Here is a 23429-nt window from a genome sequence, read left to right as displayed (position 1 = left end):
ATTTTGAAGCGCACCTTCTCCGTCTAGTACAAAAGCACAACCTAAAACGTATAAAGCTTTTTTTTTCCTTCTCTTTTTCTTTTTTTTTTTCCTCCTCCTCCTTCTTTTTTTTTTTTTTTTTTTTTTTTTTTTCCTTTAAATCACGGTCACCGAAACAAAAAGGAACGGCGAATAATTTCTTACGCACGCTATAATAACGTCATACTCTAAACAGCTACTCTCTATGAGGTATATCTGAGAAAACTCGGTGAGGGATTGCACGGTCTGCCTTGCCAACGTGCCCGCTTTGCAATAAAGCTTTGGAACCGTGGAGAGAGAGAGAGAGAGAGAGGGGGGGGTAGGGGAGAGGGAGGAGGAGGAGGAGAGCCTTTGGTATTTTCAGGAGTCTGTTCTTTGCAGGGCTGCGTTGCAAAGCACCACAGTACAAAGCCCACCAGGTACGACCCGGCGGCCCAGTTAAGCTGAGGTATTCACAGGAAGAATAATTAAAAAAAAACCCAAAAAAAAAGCCCAGAGAGGTTTCCAGACTGGCAAAACACGGTTGCTTTGGTTCAAGCAAGGCACTCGTCCCGGGGTAACGGCTGAGTCTGGAGGGAGCCGCGGGACCCTGCGGGACCTGCCAGCCCTGGGGACGCTCTGTGTCCCAGGGCACCGGGGACAGCGGCTCCCCCCGCCCCGAAGGCATCCTGAGAATTATTATAGCTTTGTGTTGAAGGGGCACGGAGAGGGAGAGGGAGAGAGAGAGAAAAGCACACTTGTCACGTCCTACCGCTCCCGACGCAGACCTAAAGCCCCGAAGAAGCCCGAAAGAAAAGGCGGTGCTTAATTAAAGCGGTAACCTCCGTGAATCCAAGGGCATGGCTCAGGCACATTCCTTAGGGAAAGGCCCTGCAGCCTGGGCTGGGGTCTGGGGGGAAGCCCAGGGGCACAGAGCAGTGGGGGGAGCGAGCAGAGCCCAGGGGGGGATTGGTTCGGTGGCACGAACCCGGCGGCGAGCCCCAGGTGCCAAAGGGCACCGCTAATTCCCCGCCCGCCCGCCCGCCCGGCTCGGAAATAATCGCTCAGGAACGTGGGGCTAATGGAGCTTAATGTAGCCTCGCCTCATTGCTAGCTCCAGAACAGTAATTAATTGATTTTTATGTGAAAACTGGAATTGTAAACAACAAGCAAAGGTGAGGAGGAGGGAGCAGCCCCTGGAGCTGCTGTGCCCGCTCGGCCAGGCCCTCCTGGAGGGCACGGGGCAGGAGAACCCCCTCGCCCCCAGACCAGCCCATGGGCTCTGCTCAAGCAGGAAAATAATAATTAGTGATGCTAATTGCTGCTGCAAATGCCCCCCCCCCCCCCAATGCAGAGCCTTTCCCCAGGGAATCTCTGAGGGGCACAGCCCGGATTCACCCCCAGGGCAGCACGGCCGGGAGCTGGCGTGGGCACTGCTCCACGCCTCCGAAGGCCTGGGCTGGTAGGAAGGCAGAGGGAACACAGAAAAGGGCAGTCACCAGAACTGGCAGCTTCCAGGGAAGCGTTTCTTTGGGAATCTGGGCTCAGCTGAACGTTACTGAGGGCAGGGGGGAACGGTGGGGGAGCTGTCAGAGAGCACAAGCAGGATGCAGACCGCACAGAGAAAGAAATCTTTGGTATCTTTGGTATCATCAACACGATTAAAATTACAAATGGAAAAGTCAGTGAGGTAGCCTCTTTGGTTCTCACTAGAAATACAAAGGTTTTTTCTGTGTTGTTTTTTTGTTTTTTTTTCTTTTTTCCTTTTTTTTTTTTCCTTTTCCTCTTTTTTTTTTTTTCCACACACAGAAGTTCATTCTTGGAAGCAGCTAGTTTAAGGGTTTCTCTCTTTTTGCTTGGCATGGATTATTTTACCCCCAGCTTAAGCTTTAAGAAGTCACAAAGTTCAGGCAAAGTATCCCAGTGTCCTTTTTTTTTTTTTTTTTCTTTTTTAAACTGTTTTTTTTCCGAACACACAGTTTTAGGTTCGAGCGTTCATTGCTTGTCCTCAAAGTTCGCTCTGCTGCTCTTACAGGAGATCAGCTGTAGTGCTTCAGAGGTAATTCTAAATCAAAAAATAAAAACTCTACAGGGGTGGTGATGAATAAGTTAAATGAATAAGTTAAATAAATTAGTCATATCAGGAAGGCTTCATGTGCCATAATAAAGGTACGTCGCCCTTTCCAATCGGATGGCAGGGGATTAACTTAAATAACTTAAACTTTGATACTTAAACAAGTAAAATTAATTAAAAGAGGGGATTAAAACTAGACTCCTGCTTCATGGAATGAGTTGGTTTTCCCCTGTCCAGCAGAACCTGGCTGCTCTGGGAAGCAACACCAACTCTTCAGTGGATTTACTGACAGGCTTCGCATCTCTGATGCGCTGCAACAGTCAAATTGGTAAACAGGCAAAATTAATCCCAAATGAGTTCATAAATGAGTGAATTAAATAGTTGCAAATAGCTAACACGGGAGCCTGACCCTGCAGTCTGCACTCAGGCAAAACTCCCCCTGAACTGAAAAGCTCCGATGCAACTCAGCGGGAATTCAGACTGAACAGAGGTCTCAGGACCTGCCCTAAGACTGAATTAAATAAATTACATTATTGATAGATACTATATCGGGTCAAAACCCACAGGTGTCTGGAAAAAAAAAACAAAAACAAAACAAAACCATTTTAAGCTTTGCCTTTTTAAAAAAACCTAACCGATAAAAATTCCCCTTCATAAATACAAAGGAGGCCAAGTAGAAAGTTTCCCCGCGTCTTAAAAACACTCAGGAACGGTGACAAGCAAGGAAAGCACCGGCTGTGTCCGAAGCCAGTTTGGGTGGTTACCGTGTCTTCCTCTGGGAGGGGAGATTCCCATTCCCTCCTGCAGGGCTGGGATCCCCCCTTCCCTCGGGCAGGGATGAGCGAGGTTTGCTGGTTGGGTCCTTCTCAGGTCTTTGGGTTCAGCTGTAGGTCAGAGAGATCCCAGAATAAAGCTATTCAACCGAAGCCATCGAGCACATTCCTTGTTCCTTCGGGGGCAGCTAAAGCAACATCCAAGGGTTCTGGAAAGTTGAATTCATCTCGGCCGTGCCCACGCTTGTAACTCCAAGTTCCCGGTCCGGAAGATGCTGGGATACTCTCTGTGCACACCAGTCTTTTTTGTAGCAGAGTAAATAAAGCAACAGGTTACATCACACAGCTCTGTCGATTCATAAATATAGGGCACAGAATCGGGGTTTATCTGCTGGAGTTGGGATCAGGGCAGAATAGGGCACGTCCTCTGCTCACCCACACGGGGATCTGCCCCCTCAGTCCGGGATTCCAACGCTCCTCCTCTGGGGGAGCTGCTACATAAAAGCCAAGAGGGGGGCAGCGAGATGGGAGATGTCACAGGAGGGGCCACGAGAGGTGCAGGGATAAAAAATGCAGCAGGATTTGTGGATGAAAATGGTCTGTGATTGTTGCCCAGCCCAGAGAAGCCTCCTGGTGTTGTTTGTTACCCAGCCATAAAGAAACACTGTCACAGCTTGGAGAGGAGGAGTGAGTGCACCGAGGAGGAATTTGTAAATAATCCCAAAAGAAATTTGTAAATAGTTTTGTAACTGACCCAGATGCCCTTTCTTAGGGTGTTGGGATGAACTCTGGGCAGGAATAAAAAGCCCTCAGGGGAGGTGTCCCTCGGGTGGAGTGTCCCACAGCCAGCACACGCTCAGAGGGGCTGGTTCGATGGACACCTGGGTGGGAATGCACATGGAGGGGCTGGTTTGATGGACACTGGGGTGGGAATGCACGTGGAGGGGCTGGTTTGATGGACACTGGGGTGGGAATGCACGTGGAGGGGCTGGTTTGATGGACACCGGGGTGGGAATGCACGTGGAGGGGCTGGTTTGATGGACACTGGGGTGGGAATGAACGTGGAGGGGCTGGTTTGATGGACACTGGGGTGGGAATGAACGTGGAGGGGCTGGTTTGATGGGGATAAATTTGGACGTGTCACGATTCAAATCATCGTGACCTGGATCAACAAAATGATATATCTAATATGTCAAAACCACATGAACTGCTGCAAACCTGCTTTTGGTTCAGGTGGAGGTTTGGAGCGGGGCAGAAATCATCCCTGGGGCAAGTTTTATCCCTGGGGAGGAGGAGGGAGGGTGGAGGGTTCTCGGCTGCTATCACGTACAGGAGGGGGGCTGTTCACAGCTCTGGACACACAGGAGACCGACACACAGGTCACACCCACCCCACAGGTTTTTCCTGGAGGGAGGAGACGTACCAGTCTCCCAACATCTTGCACTCAGAGTCCGTGCAGCTCTCGGGGAGCTGCCGTGTGGGGCAGAAACAGGGGAAACAAATAAACCCACCCTTTGGGTTGCACAAAGACTCCGAAGTGTTACCTGTCCAGAGACCAGTGGGGTCGTGTGCATTAGTCGTGCAAGAGGAGAAAACAAACTGAAACACAGGTCGTGAGAATCCTCATCTTTGGTATTGTAGCTGTTGAGGTTTTGGTTGCTCTGTTCCTTGTTCTTTTTGAAAAAACTGCATAGGCACAAATTAAAGACAATCTTCGACTTTGGGATGACTGGAGTTGTCAAATGAAGCAGCAATCGTACTGGCTTTGCTTTGTTCTCATTCTTGGTCAACCCTTTCTTTGAGATCTGCTTCCGAACACGTCCGAGATGTCTGTAAAACACAGTGTGGGACTCGTTTGCTTCCTGACGCGCTTCCTTGTTGGGTCTTTTTTGTTTGGTTTTTTTTTTTTTGTTTTGTTTTTTTAATTTTTATTTTATCTTTCAATGGAACAGTTCGTTGCAGAAGAAGTAGGTGCAGAAAAAACGTTTCTTTGGTTTCGATTAAGTAGCACATAAAAAAAAAAGTCTCAAGTGTCTCTTAAAGAGCCGCGGCCGCGCTCGGTCACCGGTCACGGGGCGGCCGCGGCCGAGAGAGGGCTCGGAGCTCGGGGGGCTTCCCCGACCACCCACACCAGCCATGGCGAGGAGAAATGGCGGGTTAGGAACATCTTTGGCTTGCAGAAATCCTGTCTCTTTGGTGTGCTGTGTTCCCGCCGGCTCGGGCAGCGGGCGGGGAAAAGGAATGGGGGGATGCAGTGGGGGGGGGTCGATGCGGCACGTCTGAAACGCTCGGTGGCATCCGGAGGGCTCGTTGCTGGGGGGTTTTTTTTTTTCCTGCTTGAAAGTACCATAAAATACCGAAAAAAAAAATGAACAGAAACGCCTCGAGCGCTAAAAAGGTTTCGGCAACGAGGACGTCGCCGAGGAGAAACCAGATTCCGGGGAACCCAAAAGGGGTGTAAGAATGACCTAAAAAGAAAAAAACCCCAGATCTTTGGAAACGTTGCGTTCGCTCCGCGTACTGTAGCAGTTCCATCGACCTCCTGAGTGTGCATGAGGTACAAACACAGGCCTTGGGAGGAACTTTGGGAGGAACTGCCAGCTGTGCCTGGGGCTCCTGCGGCGTTCCCGGGATGTCGGGCCGCAGCCGGCACAGCCCCGGGGAGCCCAGGGCTGGGCCCAGCGCTGCAGCTACGGCTTTGTGCTTGATACTCTGAGCTCGAGGGAACTGGATTGCTCTGATCCAAGAACAAGCTGATTGAGTAAAAAACCTAAGGAAACTAAGGAAAACTTAAAATTCGACCTTTCTTTGTCTCCTTTAAAAACGCTTCACGAAAACCACGCCTGAGTTTAAACGCGGGGTCTGGGGTTCTTTAGTGCCAGGCTTTGTGCTCCGTTCTGGCGGGGCGGTGTGGCCAGCACACGGCAGGCGCCGGATCGGGAGCTCCGGGCTCAGGAGAAACTCGCCTCGGGAACGGCTCCCCCGCGTTTCAGACCTGCCTCGCCTGCCCTGAGCTCTGCGTTGTCCAGGGGGAGGTGGACGTGGAACCGGCGCCTGCTGGGACCGACGGGGAGCCGTAGGAACGTCCTCGGGGACGGCTGGGCTGGGGTGGTCGTGGGAGGATTGTGCTTTAGAAGTCACGGGTGGAGGGCCCTGCAGGACGCCAAGCCGCTCTCTCTGCCGCGCCGCGCCGGCCGTGCCCCTCAGGCCTTGGGACAGCTGCCGGGGGCCGAGGAGGAGCCCCCGGAGCTCAGGTCGTCCTGCCACTTCTCCAGGCTGCGCCGGCGGGCGTTCATGAAGAAGTTGCTGACGGTGGTGAGCTCCAGCCCCAGCTGCTGGGAGATGGTGATCTGCATTTCCTTGGAGGGGCGCTTGTTCTCCTTGAAGATGGCGAAGAGCGTCCGGCGCTGCAGGTCCGTGAACACCAGGCGGGATTTCTTCTGGGAGTTGTTCCGCTCTTTGCTGGGCTCTTGCTCTTTGCGTTTGCAGGCTGGGAAGGGGGGGGCAGAGACGGAGAGAAAGTGTCAGGGTGGGGCCCACAGACCCACCCGGGGGGTGTGACACCGGCTGAGCCGGCCCCGCTCCGGCACAGGGATCTGAGGGCTCCCGGGGAAATCCAGGGGGCTGCATTTGCACTCCCACTCCAAACACCTCCCGACAGCCAGGAATAACACTTGCACGTGAGTTTTATCCCTTTAAGCACCCCGAAGCAAACCCTGGTCAAAGCTTTGGGTGACCACCGAGGGCAAAACCCCATCTGCCAGCACAAACTGCCACGGCCCGGCTCAGCCTTCCAGGGTGGGGCTCTGGCACCACCTCCCCTTGGTCCTTCCCCTCCAGCCCGACTTCTGCAGTGTCACCACCCCCCGGGGCACTGCTCCCATCTCCTGTCCCCCTTCCCGGGGCATCTCCCAGGGGTGAAGCCTGGTGAGGGCTCAGGTCAGGGGGGGCGGCAGTGCCGGACCGTGGCTGCGCCGAGCGCCGCTAATGGCTCCTAAAAACCTCCGTATTAATAGCTCCCTGTATTCATTAGCAGAGAGAGAACAGCCAGTGCTGAAAGCAATACCACCCACACTTAAAAATAGCCCTGCCAGGGCCGTCTGCGCCGGGCACGGGGAGAAAATCCATATGTTGACACGGTCGGGGAATGCGCCGGCACAAAACAGGCCCGGAGAATTGATAAGTGGGCGGGTTGGAAGCAGCCCTGTTAAATAATTCTGCAGGCCTGGAATGTGAGATGAACCTGGCCCAGAGGTAGGACTCAGACAGTGGAGATGTCTGTAATTAAGCCAAAGTCAGGCCGGAGCTGTGCAGGCACAGGGGCACAGGGACTCCGGCTGGGAGCTGTGGGAACAGGGAGCAGCAGGGACGCTCCTGCCCGGACACGCTGGAGGTGTCCCCGTGGCCAGAGTCGGGTCTCCAGAGCTCATCAGCCCAAAGGCATCAGGAGGCAAGAATGTGGGCTCTCTGACCGCACCTCTGCCGTCCTGCTGCCTGTCTGAGCTGCAAAAGCAGGTTGGAGGCTGGATTTCCTTTGCCACGTGCCCCAAATCCACGTGGGGATGTCCCCAGCACCGGCATCTTTGCTGCAGCTTCTAAAAGGTTCCGGGACACTGGGGCGAGTGGAGTGTTTCCTACCATCACTAATTTATGTCCAGAGATACTCTGCGTTTTACAGTTATTGGTATCTGGTCATAAATAATGCAGAGGGATGTGCTTTTCGATGCATTCAGTAAATACTTGCCTTGAACTGTTGGGTTTGCTCTCGAAAAGGCCCCACGAAGGCAAATGCTGAGCCTGGGCAGAGAAAAACGGGGGGAGCACTCTCATAAAAATCAGGAGGTCTTCCAGGAAGGTTTTAACGGTGGAGGGAAGGGAAGAGACCGTCTGGATTCTGAGCACAATTTGATTTATTGGCTGCGGCTAAAACCGAACGTATTCCATGGAAGAAAACGGACAACCAGAACTGGCAGCCATGACTGGGAGAAAAAGAAATGTGAAAGCCTCCCTCTCCTTCTACGCCAGACTGAAGGTGCTTTGACACAGAAACAACACAGGGAGAGCTCTGCAGTGGGTCCAGTGCTGCCTCCCTTAGCAGGGGCTGAAGTGGAACCCCACGGTTTGAAGGGCAGTCAGAGGGGGCAGGCCTCCCTCTTCCCTCAGCTCCTGTGCTTCTCCAGGAGGGAGACGAGCACATCAGGAGGAGGAGGAGGAGGAGGAGGCCAGGGAGGGGTCCTAGGGGCTGGGGTGCTGCCCAAGCAGCCCCAGGAGAAGAGGAGCCACTTGCAGGGCCGGGATACTGGAAATGGCAACAAAACAGCTCCCGGGACGTTCTGGTTTCGGAGGTTTTTACTCCGCTGGCAAAAGTGACTCGGAAAGAGCAGGTGTTAAGCAGGAGCCAAGCAGAGGCCGATATTCCCTTAATCCAGCAGTAAGTCCTCTCCCCACGGCTCCCGAGGATAAGCTGTGACTATTGATCCCCCGTTTGTGGTTCCACGGGGGTGCCAAGTCACTTAAACCCAGTTATCTGCCTGATGGGAATAAAGCTGCTCCTCAATTCCATTTCGGGGAGAACTCCATGTGAGGGAAATGTAATTACTCTGGTAATGCTGAACACAATGAAATGACCATCCAAACCTTTTCCGAGGGTTTGAAATGTTTTTCTCTCGCCGTGACTCACTTAAAGCAGCCCCCCCCGCCTGTCCCTGTTGCTACAATCTCTTAAAAACTAGGCCTCAGAAATCAATTTGATTACCCCTCTGAATTAAGCATGCACGCCCGAGAGTGATTGGGATCAATACAAATTAGGTTAAGTACTCCACTGTGTACAAAATCATTATGGACCAAGGAACAATCGGAATGAAGATGCAAATAATCACATCGTCGGGGTGGGCACGGGGAGGAGCAGGTGTGTGGAAGCTCCAGGAGGAAGATTTCCTGCTCCTTGCCAAAGCTGAATGCCTGGGCACAGGGCCCTGCCCCGGTGCCCATTACGGGGGGACGAGAACTGCTGGAAAATCACCGCTGCTCATAAATATGTTCCCTCTCACCGAGAGATATTTTGGGCTCGGAGACAATTTGTGTTTTGGGAACCTGCCAGCCTCTATGGGCTTGTCTAATAATTCCTTTGTGCAGCGTTCAGCAGCGGTTTGAGTCCCTCCTTTCACAGTGGAGCAGCTGGATTTTATAGCTCAAAAACCCCCAAACAACCCCAAAACACTCCAATTTCTCTTTTGATTGCGTTTCTATCTGCCATCAGCGACTTGTCTGGCTGATCTTATCACCCAGCCCATTTGAGATTAGTCTGTTTGGTATGATTTCTGCCTGCAAAAACCCTCCATAAATCAGAGAAGCCTTTTATGCAAAAGCCTGCAAGATTGATAGAGCTGGATACAAAATCTTTTACCTTGGAAAAAAAGAGATGTATGATCTGTCCCGTTGGATATAGAGCTTTCCCTGCATATTCATTGCCCAAGGAGGATGGGCTTTTTCCAGGGAAGGCAGGAGACAAGATGGGAGCCTTAAATACAAACAGATTGCCTTCAGAAGGAGGGGAGCCTTCCTTTTTGCCGTGTCCAGTGGGGATAAGATGAGAAGCAGAGGATTTAAAAGACAAAAAGTGAGATTAAGGCAAGCCATTAAGGACTTTTTTTGTACCTGTAAGCCCTGGAAGAGATCTCCTGGCTAGGCTGGGAAATCCCCATCCCTGGAGATTCCCTTCAGGACCAGTGATGCCTGCAGTGCTTTGCAGCCCCGCTTGGCCTCTGAGATCCATCCTCTGTGCCCCTGCAGTGCTTTGCAACCCTGCTTGGCCTCTGAGATCCATCCTCTGTGCCCCTGCAGAGCCCTGAAGGTTCACTCTGAAGGCAGCTACGGGGGAGCTGCTCTGATGAGAGGACTCTGCTGCCTTTAGTGCTCGGAGCCTTGGAACAGAGGGGCTGGTTCCTGCAGGAAGCTTCTCATCCCCCAGCAACGTCTAATTGGGAAGGAAGGAGCAGCCCCTCGCAGCTGGCACGCGGCAGGAACATCCAGGACAAGAGTTTGTGGATAACACCAGGGAGGAGCCCCAGGGCTGAGCCAAAACGTCCCTCTGAAGAGCCGGGGAAGAACCAGCACCAGCCGCCGGAAAATAATCCTTGTGGCAAAAGGGCTTCTCCCTTTGTGCATCCCTGGCCACAAATAGAAGGTGGAGGTTTTCATCTGCAGAGGAATATTCGAGTCGGGGGTGTTTCAGTTCGAATGGTGACAGGCAAGAGACGCAGGAAAAAAACAAGATACCGGGGGGGGAAAAAAAATATCTTTTAAGGAAATAGTGAAGGGCAGGGCAGAAACGCTTCCAGAAATGATGTGGAACTAAAAAAAAAAAAAAAAAAAAAAAAAGCTGGGCCGGGATATTATTTTGGGAAAGTCGCTGCGTGGGAAATCTAATTAATCACCCGGCACCGCAATTTACTGCATGGATTGTTCAGGCACAACCACTAATCTATAGCCAAAGGGAGCACTGATATTTCAAGCCACTAAGCACCTTTCAAAGAACCTTTAGGTACCTGTATATTTAGTCCAGCACTAAGAAATACTTTGTATATAGAGATATATATATATAGATAGATAACAGGCTTGATACAGATGTTACTGTGCCTTAATTTTTAGCCGTAGCTGCAGAGGCAGAGCTTGAAAACGCAGGGCACGGAGTGTTGGCGAGGCACAAAGAGGCAGAGGACGGGCGGACCACTGTCCACAGCACCTCCTCCTCCATCCCTCCGTCCCTCCGTCCCTCCGTCCCTCCGTCCCTCTCCTGCGCTCTCCGTGGTGCTGACGGGGCGGGTCTGAACATTTCTTTCGCACAAATGAATCGCTGGTGGTGTTTTGCTACGAAAGTGTTTAATCGCCAATAAGGGAAGGTAAACAGGCCCCGGCAGGAATTTGGGGACTGGCCGGTCGGGACCTTCCCGCGGACAGGGAGGGAGGGAGGGACACCCGGGAACCCCCCCCGAGGGGCTGCCCCGTTCTCCCGGCGGGAAGGAGCAGGAGAGGGGTCACCAGCCCGTTTTGGGGACGGGGTCGCGGGGCGGTGCCGAACCCCCCCGAAGCCCCCCGTCCCTGCCCCGGGCACAGCGCGGTGTCCCCGGGAGGGCACTCGACGTCTCCCCCCGCCTGCAGCCGCAGCAGGACCCCAAAACGGGAGCCCCCCGGAGCTCCAAAGCCGCACGGAACCGCCTGTTCCCGCCCAGAAACCCCCGACGAGGGAGTCTTAGAGACCCCCGAGCGCAGAAATAACAAGATTAAGTTAGATCAGAACAGAACAGGATAAACAACGTGATCTTCTATAATAAGAAGAAATGCTAAGCACACCCCTCTGCTCCACCTCCCACAGGGAGAGGGGGGTTTTCCCTCCGAGGACAGCAGATTTTAGTCCCGTTTGAGAAAAATTTTCAGCAAAGAGCTGGTGAGGGGTTGTTTTTTTGTTTTTCGGAAGTCTGAAGCACTTCAGGCTTTCCCCCCGTGCTCAGAGGGATTTAAGCAAGCGAGTAAAGGAAGCGCCGAGGCAACGGAGCCGCTTATTCACACGTGGTAATAAAAGGAAATTAAAATAATCGATTTCCTGAAGGGAAAGGTAATTTGCAAAGGTCTTTCCCACTCCGCGGGGAATCCGTGCCCACTCAGCGCCCGAGCTCTCTCCAGACTTTGCTCCTGGATGCAAAGGCATTCGGGGGGACTGGGGAAGGGGAGATCCAGAATTTTACAGGCGTAAAACTCCGCGTGTAGCTGCCATTCCCGATTTTCTGCCCTCTGCGTAGGGCTCCACGGGGAACCCCCACCCGGGCCCGGTGCTGGGAAGGAAAAGCACCAGCAGCGTTACTGGAAACGAGCCGGCTCAGGTTCCAGATCAATGAAAACTGGGTCCACGCGTTGATGCTCCCGTTGCCAACATTAATGCTCTTTTAATCTTCTAAACATTATCTGCATCGATTTCCCTCTGGATACGCGTTTGTTTGCGGAGGGCGACATCACCGCGTGCCCGCCGAAAAACCCCCAACCCCTTCTGTCCCCCTGACGCTCGTGTCACAGCCGCCCCCCGGGGATCGCAGGTCCCTCCTTGGAGCCGAGGAGGGACCCGCATCCCTCTCCCGACGGGAGCACGGCAAAGCCCGAGCCCCCTCGGAGGGGCTTCTGCCCACCCCAGGCCGCGGGTGTTTAACCCGCAGCACTCTGGGCGAGGGGTCGGCCGGGGATTTCGGCCATCCATCATTCCTGGCTCCTCGCCCCCCAGCTCCGCCGCATCCCGCCCCTGCTGCCCCGCGTGCGGGGACTCTGCGCCCGCTCCCCCACTGCAGGGACCCCCGCGTCCCCTCAGCCACCCGCCCACGGGGATCGATCCGCTCGGCTCGGCAGCAACGGGAATGAAAGAAGGACGGGCTCGGCGGCACAAACAGCCCCGCATTTCGTCCCTGGCAGAGCGGAGCCCCGGCCCGGCGCCCTCCCCGCGTGTCTGCCCTGCGTCTGTACATCCACATCCACAGCTCCCGGTGGGGAGTCACCCGAGCCGCCTGCCCGCGCTGCCGACCGGGGGGCGAGCGGCGGCGACCCCCGGGCACCCACCGCAGGGGACAGAGCTCGCCGCACCTCCCCCGCTCTGCCCCGGGCGGGCGCTACCGGGGGTCAGTACCGGGGGTCAGTACCGGGGGTCAGTACCGGGGGTCAGTACCGGGGGTCGGTGGGGGGGTTAGTACGGGGGGTCAGTACCGGGGGTCAGTACCGGGGGTCCCTGCCCGCCGCCCCCCCCCCGGCCCCCGCAGAACAATGGGGGCTGCGCCTCCCCGTGCCCGCGCCAGGGGGAGCCCGCGCGGCCGCCGCGGACAATGCGGCCGGGCCGGGCTGCGGGATGAGCGGGGATGCGCGGGGATGTGCGGGGCATACGCGGGGCCGGCCCCCCTGCTCGCAGCCCCGCCTGCCCCGGGCCGCGGGTCCCCGGCCCGGCCTGCCCCGCGGCGCTGGGAGCGGCAGGAGGGATGCTGGCGGAGAGCGCACCTTCAGCACCGGGCCCCGGAGAGCAGCGCCGGCAGCGGAGCTGTCCTTCCGCCGGCCCCGAGCCCCGCACGGCTCCGCCGGCCCGGGCCGCACGGGGCCGGCGCTGCGGGAGGGGGAACCGGCCGGGCCCGCACAGCCCCGGGGTCACGGCGGAGCGGGGACGCGGCCGGGCCGGGGCCGGCGCTGCGGGGCCGTCCGGGCGGCGCTGTCCGGGCGGCGCTGGGCTGGGGTTGGTCGCGCTCCGCTCCCCGCACCTACCTGCGAGCCGCAGGGCCGACATCCTCTGGAACTCCGGCTCCTGCAGCCACTTCCACATCCTGCGGAACGTCTCCCGCCCGGACTTGAGTTTACTCCAAGGCTTGGGGTTCCGCAGCAAGTCCGAGAGGGTCCCCTGGGAGCGGCACAGCACCCGCTGGGCGAAGATGGCCTGGGGGATGCTGTAGCGCTTCAGCTCCGCCGTGATCCTTTGTGCCACCTCCTTGGTGTTGATCTCCTCCAGCTGCCCCGCGCCGCTGCCCTGCGGGCCGTTGGCGGGGGCCGGGCGGTCGCGGCCGGGGGGCAGCGCGGGGCCGTGCGGGGGCGGCGGGCCGGGGGGCGCGGGGTGGTGCGCGCCGTTCAGCGGCGGCAGCATGGCCGGGGGCGTCCCGAGCCCGCGGGGCAGCGGCTGCTCCCCCCGCGCCAGCATCGCCGCGTGCGCCTCGAAGTTGGGGCTCAGCATCTTGTCGGGGCCCGGCGGGCCGTAGCCGTGCAGGCCCTGCTGGGCGCCCGGCAGCGGGCCCAGCCCGTTGCCCAGCGGCGAGAGGCTCTGCCCCACGGCCGGCACCTCCTTGTAGGGCCCGTACAGGCTGTTCACGGCCGGCAGCCCGCGCTCGTCCCGCATCAGCGCGAAGCCGCCGCCGGCGCCGCTCGGCAGGCGCTGGTGGTGGTGGTGGTGGTGGTGGTGGGCGTGCGGGTGGGCGTGCGGGTGGTGGAACTTGTCGGAGACGGCGGAGATGGGCGGCAGGGGCTGGAGCGGCGTCAGCGTGGTGTAGGTGCCGCTCATGCCCATGCCGGGCGGCGAGGCCTCGCAGGGCACGCTCATGGCGTGGTGCAGCGGGATGGACAGCTCGGGCCGGTACTCGGCGGCGCCGTCCAGCAGCGAGGCCATGCTGGGCACCATGGCGGGCCGGGCGGCGGGGGGCAGCTCCTGGTGCGGCGGCGGCGGCGGCGGCGGCGGCGGCGGGGGCGGTACCCGGAGCGGCCCCGCGCCGCGTCCGCCGTGGTGCGGGCTGGGGCTGCCCATCAGCTCCGGCTCGTGCCCCGCCGCCCCGTGCAGGCTGCCCAGCGGCTCCATCGCCAACTCGGGGTTCATGGCGCACGCACCCGGCTCCCCGCCCAGGCACCGCCGGCCGCCGCGCCCGCTCCTCATCCGCTCATCGGGGCGGCGGCCGCCGCGGCCCGGGGCCGCCCGCGCCCCGCCGGCCCCCCGCGGGCAGCAGCAGCGGCGGCTCAGCCGGGCCCGCCGCGCCGGCCCCGCGCCATGTCCTCGCCTCGCCGCCGCCGCCGCCGTCTGCGGGCGGCGGGCGCTGCTCGGGCCGCCCCGCCCCGGCCGCGCCCCGGGGCCGGGCCGGCGAACACCGCGGGGGCGGGGCCGGGGCTCGGGGGCGGGGCCGAGGGGCGGGAAGGCCAATGGGCGCGCGGGGCGGCCCGGGGGGGCGGGGCCTCGCGCCGGGCCCCGCGCGACCCTTAAAGCTGCGCGGCCCCTTTGTGGCGGCGCGGGCGGCACAGGGAGAGCCCCGGTACCGGCACCGGCACCGGGAGAGCCCCGGCACTGGCACTGGCACCGGCACCGGGAGAGCCCCGGCAGGGCACCGGGAGAACCCCGGCAGGGCACCGGCACCGCGGCGGCGGCACGGCTTCTCCCGGCAGATGGCCCCGCGCCCCGGTCCCGCATCTCCCAGATCCGCAGCCCCCGGTCCCGCAGCCCCGGTGCTGATCACTGCTATTGGCTACTGGTTATTGTGGCAGCGACGGGCTCGGTGACAGCGCGACGGGCGCGCATCACCCCGGGACCGGCGCGGGCCCACGTGCCCTGCTGACACACGGCCGGGGGGTCCCGCTCGCCGTGCACACACGGGCAGACGTGTCTCCCCGCTTCCCGAGGAAGGGCCGGTTCTCCAGGATGCCCCTGAGCCCCCGGGGCTGGCAGGGCCAGGGCACAGCTCCGTAGGGCACGTGGGGTGGGCACAGCGGGGCAGGGAGCTGTGGAAGCAGGACCGTGGAGCCAGGAGGGCAGCCAAGGAGGCAGCGGGAAGCTGTGCAGGCAGATGAGGAGTGGGCAGGGGTCCCGATGGGCACAAGGCCCATGGGGACAGGATCCCCCGTCACACAGTGGCAAGTGGGGACTGACCTGCTCTGGCACAGCAGGACACCCGTGCCAAGACAGACTGTGTCGTGCCGTGCCAGGCCATCCAGCTGCTCCCAGCTGTGTCACTCCCTCCACTGCTTCTCCCCACTCCTTTAATCAGTAAGGCAGTGGCGGCAGCAGCCGTGTCCTTGTGTTTTGTGTCATCCTTATCTCAGCCCCGATAACCATCTCTGCGTTGGTGAAGGTCCCACCTCCACTGGGTCTTTCCGGTAACAAAATGGGAGGGGGAAACAGGGAGAAATGTCACCTTTAGGACCATCAGTTACCAGGCCACTCTCCAGGACGCCTGGAATTTCCTTGCAAACAGGCTGTGGGTGTCAGCACCCCGTTCCCTACGGATTGGATCCTTTTCCCTCCACGCTGCCGTCGCTGTGTGTCTCTGGAGCTCACAGGGTTTTCCAAGCTGCGTTTCCAAGCTGGCACTAACCGGGCGGGTCTAAAGGGAAGCTCTCCCCACCCCAGCTACTCCTGCCGCTGTCAGCCGGCGGGGGAGAAGGAGAAAGAAAGGCAGAAGGAAAAGAAAGCCCTGGCGTGAGGTGCCTTTGTTCAGGGCAAGTTGTGCGTGAAATCTTTTTGTCCTTCCTAAAGGAAGGCAAAAGTTGCAGTTGATTTGGGGAAGGAGAGGCGAGTGCGGCCCTGGGGGGGTGGAGGTGCCAGGGCGGGCAGGCTGGAGGGGGTGGGTGGGCAGACCCCGACGGGAATCTGGTGCCGCCGATGTGCTGGTGCCTGTGTCCTCCCTTTTCCTCTGTTCTCCTGGGGAACATTCAGCAGCACCTTTGGCAACTCCTTTGGTGAAGTTTTCCAGTAGAACCTGTCGGTGGCTGTGAGCAGGTCGGGAAAGCACGACAAGGAAGAAGCGGACGCGGCGGAGTTTTACGGACTCCCAATGCACAAGAAACCATTTTATTTAAAAACAACGCATTCAATATCGGGTTATGGCACATGAGTCAACGCTGCAGGCACATCACACTGCAGGGGCACACCGGGAGCTCACTGTCACGACAGGGGCCAGGGCAGGCCGGGCTGTGCAGCCCTGCCCCGGCCTCGGGGCTGGGGACACCCCCGGCCGGGTCCCAGTGCCCCCAGTCCCGCCCTCGAGGCTCTCCAGGGGTGTGAGGCTGGACACCAGTGTCCTTGCCACCGCTCACCTGAGACACGCCCTGGCCCCCTGTGAACATCAGCCATTTCAAAATAAACAATGCTTTTAGTATGGCCATTAATTACGGAACTTTTATTACAATTATGGCATTTTTTTCTTTTTTTTTTATTTTTTTATTTTTTTTATTTTTTTCTTAAATATTTCTATTTTTTTATCGAAAACAACTCCCTCGGGCATTATGGAACTGTAGAGCCATTGGAATAAAGACACATTCATTCACAGAAAACCTGCTTTTTCCTGTTTTCACAGCCCCCATCCACAGTCAGTTCTGCGTCACAAACACTCGTGTTTTGGTTTCCCCCGCGAGCAAACCCGGCAGCCCAAACGCCTGTTTTCGTGAGCCTCCTCGGAGGAGATGCAGGCGACGAAAATCCGCCCCCAAGAGGTGTGAAAGGAGAAAGAAAGGGAACGCGCGTTTCCAGTGCTGTGTACACCCCCCGAGGGGGGTCCTTGGCCCCCCTCCCTTTGGCAGAGGGGCTGGAGCAGGATGTGGCTGCCACGGGACACTGTCCCTGCAGCAGGGTCTGCGTCCTGATGGAAGGAGCCAGGATTCCTCTGGATTTTGGAACCTGAAATGTTCTGTACTTACAGATATCGATCCTGCCGCCTCAGCTCTCTTGGCTCGCCCAGACATTCGCTCAGGAGAGGGAGGGTTCTCCCCGAGCCATCAGGAATTCGTGCAGGAACATTTGGGGCCGAACAGAGGGAGGGAAGAGCCCTCCTGAGCAGGGAGGCACCTTCTGAACGACAATGAAATAAGTAATAAGGGGCTGGTTTACCAATGGAAAGGCATTTCTGCTGCAGACAGGCAGCCCCTCTGCCACTCTCCTCTCCATCCCCTTCCGTCCTCAGCCCTGCCTCAGGTCCCACCAGACCCCCTGCCAAAAGCTGCACGTTCGGAGGTGGTTTTCCAACACCGCCAAAAGAAACATTGACACTGAGCAGCAATTTACTTTGGGCTGAGCTGCGCCATCGACCGCGGGGCGGGAGCCCCGTTCAAATCAATGATTCTGGAACGTTCGACGTGGGGCTGCGCCACCGATGGGGAGCTCGGCTTGAAAATCAATGCTGGAATATGGAACACTGTCGATAATTGTTTTCCGTGCTCCCCTTTCCCAATATTCGCGGCGGGTTTTGTGCTTCCTCCTCTGGAAAGTTCTGGTCGTGGTGCCAGGCCTGTCCCGGGCACTGTCCCTCTTTCGGGTTCCAAAAACTGCATGGAGCACATCAGGCCCTGCTTTCCTTCCGATACAACGATGGCAGTTCACATTCCTTCAATGTGCTGGTTAGAAATGATCGCTCCCTACAGGCAGTGGATGATAAAAATATCTGGCATTAATAAGCACAAGCCCCTGGCAGGTTCAGGCCCTCACAGGTGATGACAACAGCGGTGAGAGGTGAGAATATCCACCACGAGCTGAGCCAAGCCGCTCCACAGCCTCTGAACCAGCAAATCTGGGAAATGTGGGATCATTCCAATGAAGAAGGGAGGAGGGAGAGAACGGGGTTGGCTCTGGGGGCAGTGGAGCTGCGGTGCCACGATGGGCACCAGGACATGCTTGGGGCTGCTTGGCTTGGGTGTTGTACCAGAGACCTCCTTCCTCACCTCCTACATCTGCTTGAGAAAAATTAGCACGTGCCATCTCAAAGTATGATTCATATGGGATTCTGCATCCCTTTTTCAGTGTGTGGTCAGTTCTCACACAGAATAGGAAGAAAAACGTTTAAATACTTGCTGTAATAAGGAACCCAGTTATTTCCCAGGATTCTTTATCCCGAGGCATAATGACCCACATTTCCCAGCCCTCAGTGACCCTCAGGTTTGTCCTGTCTCCAAACAGCCTGGGACTGGGAAATGGGGCCACTATTTCGGTTGTTTAACTGGGGAGACAGAGATGTAAATGGGGAAATCTTTTAGCTTTAAAGTAAATGACCAGATGGGGATGAACACGCCTCAGCCTCTCTAGTCTGGACTGGGATGTGTCCCAAATGGAATTAAAACCCCGAAGTATTCCAAGAGCGATATAAACACCTAGCTAAGGTACGAACCGCGTCGTGACCTTCTTCTTCTTCTTCTTGTTATTCTTTAAAAAATGTAAAATTCAGGAAATAGGAAAATACCCGAGCGGTGGAACCCTGGGTCCACGCGGAGGAACTGGTTCGTGAGGATGCACTGGAATTCCCAGGGCCTTTATCCACGGCAACACCGAGCTATCGAGAGCAACAGAGACAAAAGAAGCAGAACCTTTTAAAACCTAGTCCTAACGGGGAAGGAACAATAAAAGGGAGGGACTTTTAGTGGAATGCTAAAACATGAAGAGCTCTTGAAACATACGGAGTGGCTTCTCTAGAAATGCAAAATATCTCCACTTTGCTGCTGCACAAATGGCACCCACGGAACGCGATTAAAAAGCTTCTGCGCCGCTAAATAAGCTGAGACCCCCGGAAGGGCGGGGGCTAAAAAGCATCTTTACATCACGGAAAAGGTTTTTAGGGCGGGCTTGTTTCCTTTTCCTTTTTAGACTTCTATCTGGAGAACGTTTAATTCTGGGTTTGGGCACTTTTTTAGGCAATCATTTGGCACTTGGAGCTGTGGGTTCTTAGGCACAGTGCGACAGGGTGAGCTTGGCCAGTCCTTCGCCGTGCATCCTGTAGAGCAGCTGGAACTCCGCGGGCAGCTGGTGGGACTCCTGCCACTTGGTGGTGAACTTGGTCCCCTTCTTGTCGTAGTAGTGGTACGGGAGGTCCTCCCGCGTGTTGGGGTCGAAGCCGAAGGGCCAGAAGCCGTACAGGTGGATCTCCTCGCAGATGGCAGAGGCCAGGGTGTACATGAGGATCCCCGTGCTCAGCCGCTTGGGGGACAGGTGCTTGTTCCGCCAGTACCTGGGGAAAGGAAGGTGTGTCACAATCAACCCGTCCAGAAATAGCCAAAGGATGTGCTGAGGCAACGACAAAGCTGCCAGCGCTCTCAAAACCAGTCCTGACTTGCCAGACTGTGTCAGGCGGGAAGGGAAAAAGAAACAAGAGAGGCATGAGAACGATTGTACAAGTTGTATTTTGTCAAGTCAAACCCACCCACCTGTTAACGTGCTGCATGATATTCCCTGGCCAAGCCAGCTGGACCTTCAGCTGCCCTCTGTGCTCAACGAAGAAGTCGACCAGCGTTCTCGTGACCGTCGCCGACGTGTGGAAGAAGAAAGCGGGGATCCAAAGGATAGCCCCGTCGAGCTTCTTCAAGCTCAGGAAGAAGTTGTTGCGGTCCTGGATGGTCAGGAGGTTGTTGTAATACTTCTCCAGGATGCTGGGGTTGAAGGTGGTGAGGTTGGTTTTCCTCCCCACGTCTTTTTGGAAAGCCTCGGTCGGGGCGAAGTTGCACCGAAAGACGAAATCTGATTTGTCGATCTCCTGCCCGCACTGGCTCCCCGTCAAGATCCCGCTGTTCCCCACCACGGCACAGATGTTGTAGTGCTTGTTCAGGATGGGGGACACGTCGGGAAGCAGAGACCTGAAGTTATTGCTGATGGAGAAGACGTACTTATGGCTGGAATAGTCGTAGTGCATCAGCTGCCCGATGCGAACGCTGTTCTTGGTCAGGGAGAAGTTCTTGATGACGTCGACGTGCTGAAGGATTTCCTGCCTAAGGGAAAAGAGCAAAAGAGCAGGAAAGACAGACTTATAGTCCCTTCTTTTTGCCGTGGCAATGGCTTTTAAATTAATATAAATAGCTGGGAATTGGGGAGCTGGCTCCCCACCTCGGGCTCCGCTTCTGACTGGCACCAACCTAAGGCTGTGTCTGTGCCTCTTGGAATTGTGTCGGGATTAAAACATTGGGCTGTCTGTGTAAGTCAAGGGTACAGCTCGTGGTACACCAGGGTGTGGGGAGTGTGTGACATTGTCCTGTTTGTGCTGTGACACGGAGGGCAGGTTTCTGCTGGGGCTCCCTGGGTGCGCCAGGTTTGCCTCGAGGTGTGCCAAGCAAACCCCGGATATCCAGCTGAATTAACAGGAGCCAATTTATAAATATCTCTGTCTTTATGTTCTCATTAACAAGCTTTGAATCACAAAACCAAGCGACAGCCTCTGTCTCCATCTATGCAAATACAGTTCCTTAATGTCTCATCTGCCGGCAGCTTTACAAGGGTTATTAGGGAGACTTACAAAGCAAACAAAACCAACCCTGCTCGGGAATTTCCCTTGCAGGGCATAAAATTAGAAACCCAATACCACTTTATTTGCTCGTGTTTATGGAAAACAAACAACCTTTCCTCCAGCTCTCATCCTCCAATGTCTGAGCATTAATGGAGTCCCACTGGGTGCCCTAATTATGGGCTCTGGCTGCCGGACAAGTGCAAAGGCAGCTCCTGAGGCATCAGCTAAAGTCATCGGGGGGTGGCACAGGGACAGGCTTGTGGAGCTGGTGGTGCCAGGAATGGAGCAACACCGAAGGGTGGCCACTGTCACACAGTCTGGGATGTCCCAGGGAAACGATGGCACGGGCAGAGCGTGCTCCTTGGCTCCCGAGGGCAGCGGGCAGCATATGGTGGCACTGGAAGGGAATGATTTGTCCTGCTGCGCTTGGAGAGTTGCCTGAAGGGAGGAGAGGAGCCCAAACCCTGCCCCGAGGGGTGCAGCAGCCCCATCCTGCCTGGCTGCAGAGCTGAGGGGCCTGGATTCCAGCTCCTGGGGTGGGATATGTGAACCGTGAGTTGTGAGGCGGCCCCCGAAGCAGCGGGCATTTGTCAGGACAAAATTACAGTCCGGGACGGCAGTAGCTGTCTGAAATGGCTAAATGGCTCTATTTTCATTTCCAGAAAAGTTTAATCTCTGTAATCAGCAAATAGATAAAGCGTACAAAGCCGTGTGCCCGCCCCCGCAGCCGGAGCGGAGCCGGAGGCAGGAGCAGCACTGCACTTGCTCAGAGCTGCCGGCAGCTGGGAACTTTCCCTGGGCGTGTTTTGGCCTCCATGAACGTGGCACTTCACGGCTGTTCCAGCCCTGTGTGGTTCCCAGTTTGAACCCCCGGCCGTTTCTCCCGGAGGAATGACGCTTTAAATCGCGCACCAGGAAACTGGGTCACGTCCTGGCACCATAACGTGTGTGCTGCAGCCTGGTGCCCTGCTCTGCAATAATCGAGTCTGCCAGGGTAGCTGCAACCGTCTGGGGAAACGCTCTGATTCAGCCTTTGTCTCTCGCCGCCGGCAAATCCCTCGGAGCTCAGAGTTCTCAGCGGTCCCTGAGCGCATTCCCTGAAATCCCGGGGGGCCGGGGACAGCCCGGGCCGTGCCCGGGGGCTCGCTCACCTCTGCTGGGCGAAGGCGCTCCGGTTGAAGGCCCACCTGGAGGGCTTCTCCTGCAGCTCCTGGCTCAGGGAGTTGGTGATGGGCACGAACGAGGGGTCCAGGAACTTCAGCGCGAACTGGGACCTGGGGAAGGGCGCACGGGCACCGACCCACGCACGGCACGCGGAGACACCCCCGCGGGCACAGGCAGGGACACCCCCGCGACACGCGAACACACACCCGGGCACACGGACACACGGACCCGCCGCCGGTACCGGCCGTGCCCGACCCGCCCCCGCCGCCGCCGCCATCAGCACCGCGGACAGCGCCCGCCGCTCCCCGCCCGCACGCGGCCGTACCGGGCCGGACGGGGCCCTACCGGGCTCTACCGGGCTCTACCGACCCGTTCCCACTCGCCCCGGGCCGTTCCGCGCCCCCACCCCGCAGTGCCGGAGCCCTCCCGCCCCTCAGCATCCCGGCGCTGCGGTTCCCACGCCCGGCGCTCCATCCCCGCTCCCGCGGTCCCTCCCGCTCCCCGCGCCGGGCAGGGCGCGGCCGGAGCCGCATCCCCGCCGCGGTGGGACCGGGGGCCGCCATCCCGGCCCCCCTGCCCGGCCCATCCGGGCATCCCGAGCGTGCCGAGCATCCCGGGCCGCGCTCACCTGAATCCCGCGTGGAACATGTACATGCGGGGCCCGGCGGGGCCGGCGGCGCGGGGCGCCCCGAAGATGTTGTCCTTCTTGAGCGAGACGTAGCTGATGAGGGAGAGGATGAGCAGCGCGACGCTGAGCATGACGAGCCCCAGCACGCTGGCCACCCGCACCATCTTGCAGCTCCGCATGCCGGAGGCGGCCCCGCGGCTGGGCGGGTGCGGGGCGGCCGCGGCGCTACATGGGGGCGGCGGCGGGGCCGGGGCCGGGCCGGCACCGCCGCGCTCCGAGGGAAAATGGAGGGATGGAGCGCTGAAATGGCAGCCGGGAGAGGCAGCCCCGGCCCCGGCGGCGCCGCCGAGCCTCCCCCTGCCCGCCCCCGGCCCCGGCACGGCCCCCCCGCAGCCGCGGAGAACGCACCGCCAGCCCCAAGTGTGCCCACCCTGACACCCCCAGTGTGCCCCCAGCAAGCCTGGGGTGCCCTGGGCACCCTTCCCGCTGCCTTGGGGCGCTCTGCAGCGATCCCCCAAAAGCCTGGGGTGGCTGGGGGGAGCTCAGCCTGGCAGCCCGAGTCCTGCAGGGATCCCCCAGACCCTCTGGATGTGTGTAGGGCTCAGCCATGGGGTGTCTGGGCTGCTGCGGACACTGTGACTGTGCCCGGGTGGGTGCTCGATGTCCCCAGCCCCCTGTGACACATTTCCCTGTGACACCACGATCACAGATGGCACATACAGGGCTGGGCAGTGCAGAACCAGTGCTGGCTCGGCAGACCCCCGTTCTTTAAAAGCCCGGTGTCTGGGGCAAGGTTCATTAAACCGGCCCCTAAATCACACAGCAAATTCCGCGTGAACTCCAAGAGAGCCTGACTTCTGAGCCGAGGACTGTCCCTCATGAACATGACTTCTGCCTGCTGCACTGCTCTCGGCGTCCTTTCAAACTCCATTTTTCCCTCACCAAGCTTTGCCCCCCCCCCCCAGCCCGCTCTGCCTCCCAGCCCCGAGTTCACTGAAGTGCCTTATAAATAATAAATCTTGTCTTTGTAGCCCCGTCCTTGCTCTGGG

At 58.0% G+C, this 23429-nt stretch overlaps 2 protein-coding genes across 3 annotated transcripts; both read right to left on the bottom strand.

The window, feature by feature from the left end:
- Positions 1–135: 135 nt before the first annotated feature.
- Positions 136–14281, bottom strand: ONECUT2 (one cut homeobox 2). Of its 2 annotated transcripts, XR_004354542.1 has the most exons (3): positions 13132–14281; positions 4389–6334; positions 136–3145 (listed from the first exon to the last, which is right to left on the bottom strand). XR_004354542.1 is itself a non-coding variant. In XM_032675829.1 (2 exons), the coding sequence occupies exons 1-2, from the start codon at positions 14279–14281 to the stop codon at positions 6048–6050; spliced, it is 1437 nt and encodes a 478-aa protein (XP_032531720.1). In that variant the 3' UTR covers positions 3977–6047. The 2 variants fall into 2 exon arrangements, 1 of the variants encoding a protein (XP_032531720.1); XM_032675829.1 differs by lacking the exon at positions 136–3145 and having other exon boundaries at positions 3977–6334.
- Positions 14282–16151: 1870 nt separating this feature from the next.
- On the bottom strand, positions 16152–22643 carry ST8SIA3 (ST8 alpha-N-acetyl-neuraminide alpha-2,8-sialyltransferase 3). Its single transcript, XM_032675830.1, has 4 exons — positions 22381–22643; positions 21740–21862; positions 19519–20076; positions 16152–19322 (listed from the first exon to the last, which is right to left on the bottom strand). The coding sequence occupies exons 1-4, from the start codon at positions 22557–22559 to the stop codon at positions 19040–19042; spliced, it is 1143 nt and encodes a 380-aa protein (XP_032531721.1). The 5' UTR covers positions 22560–22643; the 3' UTR covers positions 16152–19039.
- Between the last annotated feature and the right edge of the window lie 786 nt (positions 22644–23429).

This window comes from Chiroxiphia lanceolata, chromosome Z, assembly GCF_009829145.1.
Source record: "Chiroxiphia lanceolata isolate bChiLan1 chromosome Z, bChiLan1.pri, whole genome shotgun sequence".
Classification (NCBI taxonomy): domain Eukaryota; kingdom Metazoa; phylum Chordata; class Aves; order Passeriformes; family Pipridae; genus Chiroxiphia; species Chiroxiphia lanceolata.
The sequence above is the reverse complement of the archived record's forward strand: the minus strand, read 5'-3'. Positions and strand labels throughout refer to the sequence as shown.

Excerpts from the sequence above, each read along its gene's own strand:
- ONECUT2 (XM_032675829.1), bottom strand. The coding sequence starts at position 14,281 with ATGAGGAGCGGGCGCGGCGGCCGGCGGTGCCTGGGCGGGGAGCCGGGT. Across the intron at positions 6,335-13,131 it reads GTCGGCCCTGCGGCTCGCAG|CCTGCAAACGCAAAGAGCAA; the intron begins GTAGGTGCGGGG and ends CCCCCTTCCCAG.
- ST8SIA3 (XM_032675830.1), bottom strand. The coding sequence starts at position 22,559 with ATGCGGAGCTGCAAGATGGTGCGGGTGGCCAGCGTGCTGGGGCTCGTC. Across the intron at positions 20,077-21,739 it reads AGCGCCTTCGCCCAGCAGAG|GCAGGAAATCCTTCAGCACG; the intron begins GTGAGCGAGCCC and ends CTTTTCCCTTAG. Across the intron at positions 19,323-19,518 it reads ATCATGCAGCACGTTAACAG|GTACTGGCGGAACAAGCACC; the intron begins GTGGGTGGGTTT and ends TCCTTTCCCCAG.